Below are 17,206 nucleotides of genomic sequence, written 5' to 3' on the forward strand. Positions count from 1 at the left end.
TCAAACTTTGATGCTCCTAATGTCATATCATGAGATATATTTCACAGGAAGGGTCACATATGGTTCCCCCAAATATCTGTTTAAAAGCAAGTGGACCTCAGTTTTTTTGACTTTTTAATGTATTGATAATGTGCAGAAGAATCATTCCTCATTTGAAATAGTAAAAATGCATCTTGTTATGCAAACACATGGCTCTCTTTCACCTCCCTTTCTACGGCATCAGCAATTTCTGTTAAATAGTTGAAAATCTGCCCCTAATAAACCCGGCAGCAGCATGCATATTAAAGCATGCAAGTAAACTGAAGTGTTGTGATGCTTATGTGCAGCACTCCGGTGGCCATTGTGTCATTCCAGCACTTCTCTTTGTTTGTTGCTCATCCGCCTCTCATTGTCGCCTCCTCTTGGCAGTAAAGTGACATTGCACTTCTGCACCAAGCTTGTATTAGTAGTTTGTTATACTGTTAATATGTTTGAGCTGGAACCTGTTTGCCTCACATCTTAATGTTTTTATTTTATTTATTAGTAGGTTAAAGCCGACAACTTTAAAATGACTTGTTTTCCCACAGAATTTGGAAAAATGGATGAAAAAAATTTTGCTGACAAGAGAGCCTTATGGCGCTTTTCCATTGCATAGTACCCCACGGTTTAGTTTAGTTTGGGTCGGGTCAGCTTACTTTTGGGAGCTTTTCCATTGGGTGAAGTACGTAGTACCCGATACTTTTTTTCGTACCACCTCGGTTGGGGTTCCAAGCGACCCGAGCTGATACCAAACGTGACGCGAAAACACTGTAGATCACTGATTGGTCTGAGAGAATCGTCACGTCATCGCTATAATGTAAATATTAGCTTTAGCTTACTGCTAGCTTGCGCTGTCTCAAGCAAACCTGTTGTTATCTGTGTTCTGCTATAAGTTTCCAAACACCCTTTTAGCGATGAAAAACATCTGCAGGTTGAGAATCCAGGACACCATAACAGTTTTTTCCAGACTTGCAGTTTGTGGCGGCACATTCGCGACATGCACGTCCGCATTATATATGCTTAAATGCAACTTGAATGAGGCTCAGCGGAGCGCCGTCGACTGACGCCACGGGTCAGGTGTTTGAACAGAAACTGTCATGTGAGACAGAGGTAGTTATAAACGCGATGTGCAAACATCTATTTGTGGTGGCCAATTTTAATTTTGTGGCAGACTGAGAAATAAATGAATGTATGGGAATGTACAGCGACGCTCTCACGTGTATGATGTCACAGCAGTAGGCAGCGTAAATATAACGACACCCCTATAATCCCTCCCACTCCGAAGTGATACTAAACTCGATGGAAAAGCTAACCACGCCAAAGTGAGGTGAGCTGACCCGACCCAAACTAAACTAAACCGTGGGGTACTATGCAATGGAAAAGCGCCATTAGATTACATTTACATATACGTACAAAAGTAGCACGGGTATATTTGTAGCAATAGCCATCAATACATTGCATGGGTCAAAATGATTGTTTTTTATGCTAAAAATCATTAGTATATTAAATATGTATATTTATATTATATTATATTTATGCATTCTTTTATGCATAAATTAAGGATCTTTATGCAAAGATTCTTCTGTAAATTTCCAAACTTAAATATATAAATAAAATTATTATATATTGTTATACATATTATAAAATTATTATTATATTATATTGGTAATATGTGACGTTAAGGACTTCATTTGGACAACTTTAGGGGCGATTTTCTCAATATTTAGATATTTTATATCAGATTCCAGATTTTATTGTATTTTGGCCAAATATCGTCATATCATTTCAAACCATACATCAATAGAAAGATTATTTATCCAGCTTTTTAGATAAATAAAATAAAATAGATAAATAAAATTACCCCTAAGACAGTATTTTGGTCCAGGGTCACATGCTTTACTGCATTTTATATATGAAATATTGACTATGTTTAGTCAAAAATTTGAGGAAATCATTTGCTTCAATTGGTTAGATTATCTTACATAATTACATATATTGAAATGTATTGATGTGAACGTTTTCTATGTTGTGATTAATCCTCACAAACGATTACATTTAAATGTATTTCTGTGCTGCTTTTATAGTTTTGTATTGTTGCAAAGCAGCGTTGCAGCCTTTTACGAACATACAGTAAGAAAAAATTATAGGAAGGAGTAAAGTAAATTATAAAATACATGATATAAATGCAAACTTTTCATAAGATGTTTTATAAGATTAATGATATGAATTGTTAAAAAATTGTTATGAGACTGTTTCACATTTTGTTTATAATAATATGTACAATATATATACTTTAACTGATAGTTTACTTCTTTTGTTCACTTTCTGAAGTGTATGCGAGACATCCAACACATCAGATTAAAAAGTTTCTCTCTCTTGCTGTAGCTAAAAAGAAAATAATATTATGAATATATCCTATTTTCTATGAATAATCCATGAGTTGTGTCTTTGACACCCCTGAACTAAAGGCGTTTAAGGTTTGAAGTGTGCTCACTAGAAAGGCTGCTTGATCTGTAACACGAGTGCTTTTAGTGAGGACTAGTGTGCGTGGTTATGTAGTGCGCAAGCGTGGTTGGGTCTCCGTCGGTCGGTTGTAGTCTAGTTTCAGCTGTTGCTTTGAGCTGAAGTATGTGTGTAACTCTTCTTGTGTTGTTGTGTTTGTTTGGGACAGTGCTGCTGGTGAAGCAGGCCTGGCCCCAGACCGCATCAGCTCCGGGGCCCGGAGAAAGCTCCTATGACCTGGCTGTGGACGCTGGCTCAGAGAGCAGGCAGTACCAGGCATCTTCTACCGCATTCAGTAAATATGATTACTATACTCTACTGTAACTGCTGTGTGTTCCCATGTTGATCTATACAACATTCACACACGAACACAGACTGTACAGTACTGTAAGTAGAACCACTGTAAGACATACCAGTACACACATCACGCACACATCAGTACCTATAGATGTGATCTTCATTGTGAATTTCTGCGCTGGTTTAAATGCATATTTGGCTCTTATGAAAGCATACTTTGGTGATGCATACTATAAATCTCTTTTCATTAAAAAGCCTTTATTCTCTCATAGCTATATACAGAAGGTTTTAATGAAAGGAGTGCCAAGGTCATCCAGTGTCTTTGGAAATGGACTTTATGAGCCCTAGAACAGAACTCTTCAACCTTTTTGAGGCCAAGGACCCCTAATGGATAAAGAGGAGGAGTAGGGACCCTCAGTTCATGTATCAAACTAAAGGGGAAATTTTTAAGATGTAAAATAAATCTTTGGTGTCCCCACAGTACGTATGTGAAGTTTTAGCTCAAAATACCACACAGATAATTGATTATTGCATGTTAAAATTGCCGCTTTGTAGGTGTGAGCAAAAATGTGCCATTTTGGGATGTGCCCTTTTAAATGCAAATAAGATCCCCTTATGACGTCACAAGGGGAGCCACATTTTAATTACCTATTTTTTCGCATGCTTGCAGAGAATGGTTCACCAAAACTAAGTTACTGGGTTGGTCTTCTTCACATTTTCTAGGTTGATAGAAGAACTGGGGACCCAATTATAGCACTTAAACATGGAAAAAGGCAGGTCTCCCCTTTAAGACTGGATGTAAAATATATTAAAAGAATTCTTTTCTGTATTCACAGTCACATGCTGTTAACATACTACATTACATTTTAAATTTACTAAATAGATTATAACTTGGGAACAGTCTGCAATTCATTTCTAATCAAGTTTTAATATATTGTTATTAGCCTATGGCATTTTTTTATGTCTAATTTCTTGATCCCCCAAATTATTTTGAATTCAAACTATTTTTGGGGCGGACCTCTGATAATACCACCACAGACCCCCATTGAAGACCTGTGCCCTATACCATAATGCACCTTTATCACCATTTCACCTCATGAGAGTGACTCTACTATTGGACAGTGTTAAGTTTATACTCAGTATTTCTCACACCGTCCGTTGTTTCACTGAGCTTATTGCAGTGCATTCTGGGATTGCCTTTTTAAAAATTTTACATGCAGAACCAGGATAGACAATTTTGCTGTCTTTGGTTTTGAAAGCCTTGATGCCGTAATGGCGCATTCACACGGGGCGTAAGCGTTGACGCTTCCCATTCACTTTTAATGGGTGACGTCAAGCGTTGGTGAACTGAATTGTGGATCCGTCGGCGCCGCATCAGTGCCGTTGCTCGCGGCAGAAGTTGAACATTTCTCAACTTTTCAAGCGGCAACGCGTGCGTCAGCCAATCATATCGCCTTATGCAAATAACCTAGGCAGAGCCAGCCAATTACGTTTATGGAAGACCAGAGCTTGTGTTGCGGAAACAGGGATAGGCTATTGGCCACGCTTCAGACAAGCTTTCCGTTAAACGTTAACACTTACGCCCCGTGTGAATGTACCGTAAGGGGCCAGTCACACCAAAAGCGTTTATGGCAGTTGCAGGCGCCTTATTTGAATGATATTCTATGGGCAGGGAGCGTTTGCGCGCTGTTTATGCGCGCTGAGCGCCTTGCGGTTTTTGCCGCCGGCCGCAGCACGCGCCTTTGAACGCTGAGAGCGGAGAAGCGCTCGACGTCATTCGCGTCTTTCCATTGTCTAATCGAATGAGGGGAGAGGCGGGCCTTACGTTGTGGTGAGGGATGTTTACGGTGCATTCACACGGGGCGTAAGCGTTAGCGCTTAACGGAAGGCTTGTCTGAAGCGTGGCCAACAGCCAATCACAGTGGCCGCTACACATGCTCCGTTCTTCCATAAACGTAATTGGCTGGCTCTGCCTAGCTTATTTGCATAAGGCGATCTGGTCTGGCTGACGCACGCGTTCCCGCTTGAAAAGTTGAGAAATGTTCAACTTCTGCCGCAAGCAACGGCACTGATGCGGCACCGACGGATCCACAATTCAGTTCGGCAACGCATAACATCACAACAAGTGAATGGGAAGCGTTAACGCTGACGCCCCTTGTGAATGCGCCGTTACAGTTGCTTTGAAGAACCGGACTACACTCGCTCACTCTCTCCTGCGTATTTGTCTCTTTTTAAAGTTTCTGCTAATATGACAGTTAACAGCAAAAGAGCGCTCACGCAGCTGACTCGTTGGTTGCTTAGCAATATAAAAAGCCGCGTCGCACTGCTCTTTTTAAAAAAAGGCAGTGCATCGCGCCTTGCGTTTCGAAGCGTTTAAAGCACGGTTGGTGTGATTAGCCCCTAAGTGTGTCTTTGCATTGCAGTGTTTTAGAGTTCATATCTTACAGTGCATAGTACTGCAGTGTTTAAGATCAAATATGTTGGCTTTGAGTTATAATAGCAGCAGTAGTTCATTAAAATAACTGTGCTGTTGTCTTGCATTCAAGCTCTAGGCTTATCAGCATGTGTGTTCCCGGGACTCAAACCCATCATCTTATGCACTGCTAATGCAAATTGGAACGTTTGACAGGAATTCTGCATTAGATTATTGAGTATAGGTGATTGAATCTGCTTCTTCACGGTGGTTGAAGCGTGTAGCAACTGAGTTTTAGTTTGTTGGATTTATCAATGTGTTTAAACTGTATAGCTAATGATAAGATAAAGTGATGCCTCATGCATACCTGCAAACTAGCCGCTTTTCAGCAGAATTTGTCGTTGTGATTAAAATATGTAATTTATGTAAATCATGTAAATCCGATGGGATTTTTTTGGTGTTTGTGGTTGGTCTGCAAGCACAATAAACATCACATGAGTCAGAAATGGGTAGACTGGACTGAGTAGGCATCTCTCATTTTTGGTACAGCGCCTGAAGTCTTTTGGCCAGTTAGAATCAAGAGAACAGCATCCTCGTCTTTTTGGACCATCCAGTTGTGCCATGAAGTAGTCTGCAAGTCACTTTATTTATTTAGTCAGAGTACTAGTTATAATGCTTACTTTACATGTTAAAATAAAAAATGATTCTTAAGGGCTTATTATAGTTGTGCGTAGGTCCTACGGAGGGGTTCTAGCAGACCTATCACAGCACGTGCGGCGCGGTACACGTCGAGCTACGCATAGCCATTGCTATGTCGTAGGAACCTATGCACAATATAAATGACACTTTACAGAGAGGGAAGCCCCTAGACTCACATACAGGGATTACATTCCTAAACTTGTCACTTTTTCACCTCTTGTAAGTTACTTATTAACTTACTACCTGACAGATGGTGTGTTTAATTGTAATATTGTGAATGTGTATGTTTGTAGTTCATATATGCACTTTTGTCGAATTACAAACTACAGTTCAGTTCTTTACCACTGCTCACCACAAGGTGGCGACTCTCCACATATAAACCCATGTGAATAATTGCTTCTCGAATATGATGTGAGCATCATTCGATTAGTATACAACAGCTGAGATGCTTTGAGTTTTACCTAACAGCATTCCTCTCGCTTTGTCTCTTTCTCATTCTTTTAGGATATACAGCAGGAACGCCTTATAAAGTGCCCCCTACTCAGACCAATGGAGCCCCCCCTCCTTACTCCCCATCTCCTAACCCTTACCAAACGGCCATGTACCCCATTAGAAGTGCCTATCCCCAGCAGAACCTCTATGCTCAGGTAAGTCTCTTAGTGTGATGTTTTGACTAATTGGTTCTTCTCATAAAAGTCTCTTTGATATCATGTTTTTGGTCTTACGTTCACTTTGTCTTCTCTTTAGGGTGCTTACTACACACAGCCGGTGTATGCCGCTCAGCCTCATGTCATCCACCACACCACCGTGGTTCAGCCCAACAGCATCCCCTCTGCCATCTACCCAGCTCCTGTACCCGCCCCACGCTCAAACGGAGTGGCCATGGGTATGGTGGCAGGGACAACGATGGCAATGTCTGCTGGTAAAACGAGTTTTTCAGACTTCTTCTCATTTCGATGATACAGATTTATTTCAAAATCATTAAGTCCCAGTTTCACAGACAAGGCTTAAAGTCGCCATGAAACAGAAGTAGCGATTGTTTTATTTTCCCCGTTGTGACCTACATTCGAGTTGAAATGGCTTCTAAAATAAATAAAGGTAAGGTTGGACTTGTATTCCGTCCATCGAGAACTGATTGGATCGTTTGAAGTTGGGTCATGTTGGTGTTTGCTAATCGCTGCAATCTCTTCCTGGACCCCATCTACCAATCATACCCAAGCCCTGAAAGTGAAGCCAAAATGTCTCGATCGCCCCCGTGTCACTGGTCCCAGTATAGGTCATAAACCCCGCCTCCCCCATGTTATTCAATGGGACTTGAGACCAACTAAACAATTTAATTACACTTCAAATATCTTTTTCCCGAAGCTGCTTTCTGTCATTAACTGTAGTTTTAATCACGCTGATGTAAATTCAAGTGTTTGTTTTTAAAATAACTTTGTTTTTAGTTACTTATTTAATTTTATAAAAACAGTGGTGTCACGTCATGATTGACAGCTGTGATAAGCGCATTCTGCGAGAGCGAGGGTGGGGCCTTGCTTTCGCGGCTTTACTTCCTGCTCACTACTGCGCAGGACTGGTCCCAAATCGCTACTGCGCAGACTCAAGACCCAAGATGTCAGCGCCGTATCGGGACACTGGCGGCTTCACTTTTCACCAATGGGAGAGAGCTAATGGGCGTCGTCCATCTTTTTATACAGTCTATGATCATACCAAATGATCGGAGGTAAAAAGAGGTTGTTTTGAGAAGGGGAGGAAGTTTGCATTTTTGATTAAATAAAGATTTTTAAAAAATAATGAAGCTCACAGATAAGTCATTTGTAAAACAAATACCACAATATTACAATATTTTCTTATTTAAATTTCATTATGACTTTAAGCCAAGTCAAAAACAAGTGTATACTGTTTTAGTTTTTTTTGTCCGTGATACCATATATTCTACTCTATATACTATATATTTAACATTTTCTTCATAGAGCTGCTTTGAAACAATGCCCATTATTGCAAATTATAACAATGTGCACATTTGCGATGCAATAATTTCAATTGCTCTTGCGGTCGTAATCAAAAAATATTGTTGTATAATCTTTTGATTCTTTTCGACAGGTACCTTGTTGACTACCCCTCAGCACACTCAGATCGGAGGACACCCCGTCACCGTGCCAACATATCGACCCCAAGGAACACCTGGGTACAGCTATGTGCCACCTCACTGGTAGAGCCCACCTGCCAATCATGTAAGTCCCCTCCCACCCGACACCTCGGCTTCACCCATACAGTTCGATCCAGTCACTGAATGTTTGTTTTTCTTTCTCTAATCACAGATCTGGAGTCAAACATTGTATGCAACTACTAAAGTCTTACATTGGCGCTCTGTGATCAACAGTGAGGCGCCACCACGTCTGTTTGCAAGAACAAAAGAGAAAAAGTGCAAGGGTCACTTTATGCATTCTTATGTGTTTTTGTAAAAGCTGCTTTTTTATCTTTTAATTTAATTTTTAGTTTTCTCCTCATGTTTTTTGGGATGACGTTCTTGCATTCGTTTTTTTTTTTTTCTTCAGTGTTCCACATTTATATCTGTATGAGCTCCAGAACGATTTCGACCAATCACGCCTCTTCAAGCGATTCCTCTTTTGTGTTCAGTGTAAACGCTGGTGTGTAGGAATGTACCGACGCAATATCAGCACCCCTCGGGTCATTCACTCGATTATGCTGCCAAATTTTATAACCTTTAGATATCAGCACAGGGTTTTTTATTTTATTTACAGCAAACTTTTATTTCGGCATTCACCGCTCTCTCTCACCGGGAACATTTTTTATTTGTTTTTTTTATTTACTTTCATCAGATTTCGTTTCCATCGATAACAAGGGTGTCTTCCAGCTTGTTGCTGTGTTCCTGTAGATTTGTAAGGAATATATCATTAGTAGGCCAGTGCAAATGTGGTTTAACCTTCATTAGGATATCGAGTACATACAGTAATCTTAGTTATTCACTAAATAGGGAACGTTCGAGTGAGCCGGTTACTTTATTAGCTTATGTGTCAGGATAGCGTAAGCTTCTATATCGTGTATATTCAATTTATATAAATGTGTGCACGGGTGCTCTCGCAGGGAAATTGGCGTCACGCTCGTGGGGAACCCACGGTTTACGGCGTGGAAAAAAATGTATCAGTGGCACTTAGCTGGAGCCTCTGGGTGTGATGTCATCAAAGTGGCATTGAACCCAATGGATGTGTGCCAACGTCGAGGACGGATAGGATAGACACTACTTTGACTTGACCATTAAGATCGCATCCAGGATTCAAAGGGATTTTATCGCAACCTAGATAGCACTAAAAGCAACCATGTAGTTTTGGGTCAAGAGTGGCTGATATCTAATCCCTGGTCCTCTGTGAAATCTTGGGTCTGTAAGCCTACAGTTGCACAGATTTTAAGCGTAAAAGGGTAGTCGATCAATGCAATAATAAGAACGGCCTGCTTGAGTGGCTTTTAATTGTAATTTACAAACGTTTTCGAGAGAATTTTAAGTTCGTATATACGAGGCCTCGTATCCATGAATAGTGTATTCAGAAGTGACATATCAAGTATACTACGAAATGTTATACTAAAGCATTGCACATTGACAAATAGACATAACTTAACCAATTATACGGTACACTCTCATATTTAATGATGTAATTAAGAAAAACAAGCATTTAATCTAGAAACCATTAGTCTCGGTATGTCTCTGGACGTAATATTGTTGTCAGTACAAAACACAGTATCGCTCCATTTAAGTTCTTGTTTTGGCTAATCGACCACTGTTTCCATATAGTAAAGCTCAACGTGGGGAGAACCGATTCTCTGATCTTATGTGAAAGTAATAAAGTCTAGTAATGCATGTGTCATGCGTTTGAATGCAGTATAGTGTAATCGGATGAAAACTATGCCCTCGCTAAGCATGGTTGCATCATGTTGAATCGCAGCTTACGGATTGCTTTTATTAATGCGTTACATTAAAACACATTCCCTAAATAAAGGAGAGAAAGTGAATCTCACCCAAACATGTCCAGGTCACAATTTACCCTAAAATATATACGTTGCATTTTTCCTCTTTAAATTCTCATTGCATTAATGCAGCTTTATTATTGCCATTATTATTTTACTTGCATTACAGTAAAAAAATCAAAAGTATGAATTTATTAACGTTATTTTGCTTACATTACGGTAATAAAAATTAGGCGAGAACTGATTTGCTTCATGCTGTTTAAGCAAAAACTTTTTTCTTTTTTATTTTAGGGTGAGATTCACCTAAACATGACTGTAACTTTACTACATTAGGATCTGGAACTATAAAAGACCAAATGGTTTCTAATGTAGTAAAGTTACAGTAATGTATGTTTGGCTTGAGCAAGTCTAAGTCAAGGCCATTCCAACAAATGTAAAAACAGATTATTGATTGATAATAAAATTTTGCCCTCTGTGCCCCTTCTTCAGTATTACATCAAGCAATGAAATATTTACTCTATATCTTTGCAACAATTCAGACTGTATCGCAAAACTATAGTCGACATAATGAAACATTTACAAACCGATTGAGAACTTGGAGATATCACGGGTGATTCATTCAGTACGACCAGAATTTGCCATCCACTCTGACGTGTAACTTAGGCGCTTTTTACGTAAGTGTTATTTAAAGTTTTAATTAATGATTGATGTTCAGTTTTCTTCAATAGGAGATCTTTATAGTTGATCTGGAGTGGAGTGAATTACAGTTCATGTGGTTGAGAGGCATTTCAGAGCACAAGTCTTCAAAGGGTTTCCTCTTCACTTACTTGCTGATTTCGCTTTCTCTTCCTCATTTTGCTGATCCGAGGTCAGCAGACATTCAATATTATTTCAAAATTCCTGAAATACGAAACATCCGTACTTGTTTGCACACCCTCGTATCGCTCCATACGCGTACCCTGACGTGGTGAAGAGGAACGTTCACGTGGTGAAGTAGTAAAACGTTTAACATGCTTTATTCCAGTTCCTCTTCTTAGCCATACAATAACGTAATTTGAAAAAAATAATAAGAAAGTAAAACACTGTTAGGGTCTTTAAAACGGACTGCTATGCTATGATGTTTCATATATTTACCCGTCATCATTCCATCTGGAGATTTTGGTGTGCGTCATTGTTAAAACACACTGTTTCTTGTGAAACCCTGAGAGTTGCTTTCGCCCCGATTCGGTTTTGGTGTGAGCATTCGATTTCCTGTCCTCCGTTTGATTGTTTTGAACTCGTGATGTTAATATTGCAAACCCGTGCACTGTTCTGTTGTGTTGTTTCAGGGCATCGATCAAACGATTGCTTACTAGCGCCCGTGACGCATGCAGCGGGTTATTAGCTCCAGTGAAGTCAGTGTCACGTCAACAGTACGTCAAAGTCTTTCCGCAGTAATGATGGGTTATTTCACTTTAAGGCCATTACAGAATAACACTATTGTTTAGGATAACAGCGATTTACGTTTGACCCGTACGGAGAACGAGACTTTATGGTTTGCATTCGAAATGTAAAGCAAAAATGGGAAAGTCTTCCAGAAGTGATCTCCCTTCATTGAGTGTTAAAGACCTCTTGCCCCATGTGTTACGCACTACAGCGCGGTTTCTGGTGCCAGCGAGATGTCCGGGCCGTGTCCTTCAACCATTTTAATAAGGAGACCCACAGTAGACTTGTGAAATGAAGTGTAATTCTGTTTTTATCATAATGGGTTTTTTTATTGTTTTTTTGTTTTGTTTTTGAAGATCAGTTAGTGATCTCTGTGACATAATTAAGCCAAGTTTGTAATTGTATAATATTTACTGTAAGATGTAGAACATTCAATAACTATTAAAATCTTTCCAAAAAAAAAAAATTGTGCCATTTTTGTTTGTCTGATGATAAATGTATCTGCTCAGTTACTGGGTTTTTCAAGCACAACCATTTCTAGGGTTTACAAAGAACGGTGTGAAATGGGAAAAACATCCAGTATGCGGCAGTCCTGTGAGCGAAAATGCTTTGTTGATGCTAGAGGTCAGAGGAGAATGGGCCGACCGATTCAAGCTGATAGAAGAGCAACTTTGACTCAAATAACCACTCGTTACAACCGAGGTATGCAGCAAAGCATTTGTGAAGCCACAACGCGCACAACCTTGAGGCGGATGGGCTACAACAGCACAAGACCCCACCGGGTACCACTCATCTCCACTACAAATAGGAAAAAGAGGCTACAATTTGCACAAGCTCAACAAAATTAGACAGTTGAAGACTGGAAAAATGTTGCCTGGTCTGATGAGTCTCGATTTCTGTTGAGTCATTCAGATGGTAGAGTCAGAATTTGGCGTAAACAGAATGAGAACATGGATCCATCATGCCTTGTTACCACTGTGCAGGCTGGTAGTGGTGGTGTAATGGTGGGGGATGTTTTCTTTGCACAATTTAGGCCCCATAGTGCCAATTGGGCATCATTTAAATGCCACGGCCTACCTGAGCATTGTTTCTGACCATGTCCATCCCTTTATGACCACATGGGCACAGACCAAAAAGCTTGAGAGCCACTGCCTTGTAAGTGAATATAGTCAGTTGGTACTTAGTTGGTCAGTCATGAACATATCAAAGAAGTCCTTTCAAAATGATTTGTGACCCTGTCTGTCTCATAATCTAATAATGAGATGAGGAGCATCAAAGCTTGACTTCACTCATTGATTTCAATCTTTGGCATGACCTTAATCAATATTAAAGATAGCCTACAATATTTTAACAGAATATAAGGATAATTTTTGTAGAAAACAGTAAATCACAAAAAAAAAAATTATTACAAAAGAGATTTTGTTATGTAAAAAATGTGAAACTAGCACAGCAGTTTGATTAATTATGTTGCATGATGTGACAAAGGTCAATTATTAAAAAAAGCCATTTGACAACACAATGCAGTTTTCCAGAGAACTGTGTAATAAATTAATGTGCAAATATCCTGCTCTATTGTAAGTAGTCTATTGTATTTTGCTTGCCTTTTCAAAAGCAGGCTGGCAAGCATCTGCAGGTTATCTTTCATATTTCACACTTTTGATTAAAAAAGCAAGTGACCCTGGTCCGCAAATAAGGTCATAACAGTCGTTTTTTTATTGAGATTTATACATCATCTGAAAGCTGAACAAATCAAAAGCCCCACTGACTTCCATAGTAGGAAAAAAGACTACTATGGAAGTATATATACTAAGGCTACTAAGCAACAGCACAAAATTTAATTATTTAATATGCTTTGTTAATTTCAAATTCTAAATTTGTTTGTCAAAAAAAAATTTGGCAACTTTCCAATCTCTTATCTTATATTAATTATTAAAAAGCAATTTGACAACACAATACAGTATTCCAGAGAACTGTGTAATAATGATGGTTTATACAGTACATCATATAAAAGCTAAAAAAATAACAGATCAAAAGCCCCACTCATTTCCATAGTAGGAAAAAAGAATACTATGGAAGTCGATGGGGCTTCTGATCGGTTTTTGAATTTTCAGAATGACAGAATTAAAATGTTGGGGTCTCTTTAATATCCTAATGATTTTTGGCATAAAAAAATATAATTTTGACCCATACAATGTATTGTTGGCTATTGCTACAAATATAGCCTACCCGTGTGACATATGACCAGTGTTGAGGGGGCTGGGGGGGTCCCGGACCTCCTATAAGCATTGAGGGTCCTCCTATAAAGTAGTGGTCCGATATTAAGAAAGCTGTATGGATAATTGACTGATATATCGGCAGATAAATGTAATTCCAGTAAATAAGAGACAAAAAGAAAATTGCTGAAACTAAATAAACATTTGTTATGCATAACATTTATAAATATACCCTTTTAAAGCACTTAAATTAAAATATATTTACAAGACATAATTAATGTGGATCTGTCATCTCACGGTACTGTTTGAATAACACTGTTTTTTTATTACAAACAACTAATTTTAGTAATAAAGAATTTACTGGCCGATTCAAAAAAAATGATTGGCTGAGGTCGATAATAAAAAATCCAAATATCTGCCGATATATGGGTCTCTGCAATATATTGGCTATAATCCAGGATCACATTTTTGTAAAATCACAGCGATCCTATAATAACAGGGGGGCTTAGGGGACCCACCATAATCGTTGACATAATTCGAACACTGCTTATGACTGGTTTTGTGGTTCCAGGGTCATATAGTGATAAAGTTCTAGAACTTTGTTTTGTTCATTGTTCAATAAAATGACATTATTTAATGTGCAAAAACACATTAAAGTGTATTTGGAGGGGGTGTAATGGCCATTTGTGTGCTAAATCAGTCCTGTGTCCATTTCCTGCTATAATCAGCCAGCTGCAGGACTCAAAATCCAATTGACTTCATTCATTAGCATCAGTTCATGTATGGAGAATCTTACAGGCTCCTGCTCCTTATCATCAAACATAGATAATCTTCTCTTCAAACTGACCCTGGATTTCAGATAGAAATAAACTAATGGGGAATAAAAACCAAGTATGGAAGAACAGGAATGGTCTTGTCTACAATTACACCAATGTATGGTTATTTTAGTATTTTGGGAGATTTACGTATTGAAAAAATGTTTGCTGTCAGTCATGGGATACATCACAAATGCTTAACATGTCATGAGGGTCATAGTGATCAGTTTGCACTAAGAAACCCTATCCTATTGGTCAGTTCATGGGTTGTAGTTGGTAGCTGGTGCTATATTTACCAGAAAGCCCTTGGGCTCCCGTGGTCATTTTATAACCTGAGGCTTTCATGGATCTTGACAGTCAAGGTTCGGTCCTGCCGGTTGAACCATCATGTGTTAAAGCAGACATGTATGCCTGTTTTTCTTTTTTTTGTGTTTTTCTTCTTCTGCATCTAACTTGACACAGTTGGAAAATAAGCAGTAGGTACACATGACTTGACATGTTGAGTTGTGGTGTGCATGTGGGCAATTCCTTTCAACAGTGTTCCATTCAACCCCCCAAATCATTTCCTGTCTTCCCCGCCTGTTGTAAGTGAAAGGCCAAAAATTAAGGCAAATGAGTACAGAATAATGCTCCACTAAATGAATAAGCAAGATGAATATAATAGACTTTATAATTCAGAGTTTTTGCCATAAATCTCAACATAATGCATAGCAATTAATGTATTTTTGATTCCAGCATTCGTCTTTAGTTGATTTCTCTTTCACTTTAGGTATTTTGTGGCTTGCTGTTTACTTTAAAGACTCTTTACAGTACATGGCCACCATAAATGATTTCCTCTTTATTAGAATTTCTCTGGAACGGGCTACTGTAGGCATGTGGCCAGACAAGTTTAACAAAAGATGTCAAATTTTCCATAGTGAGATATTACAAAGACTTTAACAAACAGGTACTGGATTTCAAACAAACTGATTGTTAGTTGTGTAATAAATGCATAATGTAAAAGATGTGTCAAATTTTCCATAGTGAGATATTACAAAGACTTTAACGAACAGTTACTGGATTTCAAACAAACTGATTGTTAGTTGTGTAATTGCATAATGTTTTTGTTTTAGACTCTTCATTAAGAATTCCTGTTAAACGGAGCATCACCAGAATCATTTCTAAAAATAGACTTTGACCTGGGAATACTGGAAAAACATTTACGGCATTGCCAAAATTTAAGACCTTTGAGTCATCCACTTGACTTATTCATTTGAATTATGTTCAAGCTGAATTATATACAAGAGTAAAAATCTGTTTGATTCACCATGTTTATTTTTACATTTAGAAAAAAATACGTCATAAACTCTTACTGTTTTTCTGAATTGCTGAAACACTAAACTAACACTGAACTTAGTTCCCATGTGGCCTTAACCCAAAATCATTCACTCTTTTGGCAAAACCTTAAAAAAGTTTAGGTTTGTTTGCAAAACTCATGCACTTTTGGAAAACTAAAACACACGTGTCAAAACTCAAAACGTTTCACGCTTTTGCTGTACAGATGATACAGGTGTGTTGTATGTATGTTTATACTAACAAAGAATGGTTGTTTAAACTGTATGAATGCCAAAATGACTGAACAATGTAAAAAAAACTGTACCTTTTAGGGTACAAGTGGCTGTCACTGGGGTTTTACCCTCAAAGGTACAATTTTGTATGTTTAAAGCAAAGTACAAATTTCTACCTTGTAACGTTACCATTTAAGGAACAATTTTGTACCAGAAGCGTTGACAACAAGGTCGTGTAAAACTGTATTTCTCATAAATTACCATCCTTCTGCTACTTATACCAACAATGGACATAAGTGCAGTATGATAGCAAAATATGTTGGAGAGCGTTGCTAGAATATGAATATATTGTTTTGCAATGCAGCAATAGATAGCATTTAAATATTATTAATAAATCAAAACTAGTTAGCAGATTTATAAGTGAAATGTTTTCATAAAAAAAATCTACCCAGTCTCATAAAATTACTTACCTATAGGCACATAATTTTTTGATTGTGATACTGTCAAATATCCGTGTTTTTTCGTGATCGTATCACAAATTTCTGTTTACGAGTCATTGTCACATATTGGTTACTCAACTGCTTTTACCTATTTTCAAACCATTTTCGGTTTAGGGTTAGATTTGGTGTTTGCATTAGGATGTCACTTTAAGTATTGTTTTTTTGTATTTTCTAAATTTTAAACCATTGTAGCCTGGTGTTAGGGGGCGTGCACACCAAAGCTTTTACACCCGCGGCCGGCGCATGTTTTCAATTGATTCCAATGGAAACTTGCCGTTTTTCAAATAAGCAGGTGCTTAGTGGTTTTTCCATGCTTGGCACTGAGCGTCGATAGTTGAAAGAGATTTAACTTTGGGCGAAAAGCTCCACTCGTCAATGTCAGTTCTCACATGGCCGTCTAATCACAGTGGAGAAGGGGCGGGACAAGTATCCCAACAAGCAACCGGCTCACAGCTCAAGTATCACAGCTAAAAAGCGCTCGGCATCATCCACAGCTGGCATTTGGCGTCCTCAAGTTGTTTTTAGCCGTGTTCAACATGGCTGAAATCGAATTCCAGCTGTGGATGATGCCGAATGCCAGCTGTTTTTCAGCTGAGTGCCAGCTTTCTTTGGTAGCTCTGATACTTCAGCTACGAGCCGGTTGGTTGCTGTGGTAATGTCCCACCCCTCCTCCACCGTGATTGGACGGCCATGTGAGAACTGACATTGACGAGCGGAGCTTTTCACCCAAAGTTGAATATTTTTCAACTGTCGGCGCTCAGTGCTGAGCTTGGAAAAACGCAGAGCGCAAGCG

The 17,206-nt window shown here is 38.7% G+C and overlaps 1 protein-coding gene across 3 annotated transcripts in view; it reads left to right on the forward strand.

Annotated features, from left to right (window-relative positions):
* The window catches only part of fam168a (family with sequence similarity 168 member A), a 46,875-nt gene extending 35,338 nt beyond the window's left edge, over positions 1-11,537 (forward strand). For 2 of the 3 annotated variants that reach the window (XM_065257851.2, XM_065257853.1), the window contains 5 exons: positions 2,690-2,815; positions 6,434-6,576; positions 6,677-6,851; positions 8,033-8,163; positions 8,251-11,537. In XM_065257851.2, the coding sequence (XP_065113923.1) occupies positions 2,690-2,815; positions 6,434-6,576; positions 6,677-6,851; positions 8,033-8,145 (557 nt within the window). In that variant the 3' untranslated portion in view covers positions 8,146-8,163; positions 8,251-11,537. The remainder of the gene's footprint in view (positions 1-2,689; positions 2,816-6,433; positions 6,577-6,676; positions 6,852-8,032; positions 8,164-8,250) is intronic. The other variant, XM_065257850.2, reaches the window with a different exon arrangement.
* The last annotated feature ends 5,669 nt before the right edge of the window (positions 11,538-17,206 follow it).

The sequence above is a fragment of the Paramisgurnus dabryanus genome, chromosome 9 (assembly GCF_030506205.2).
Source record: "Paramisgurnus dabryanus chromosome 9, PD_genome_1.1, whole genome shotgun sequence".
NCBI lineage: Eukaryota > Metazoa > Chordata > Actinopteri > Cypriniformes > Cobitidae > Paramisgurnus > Paramisgurnus dabryanus.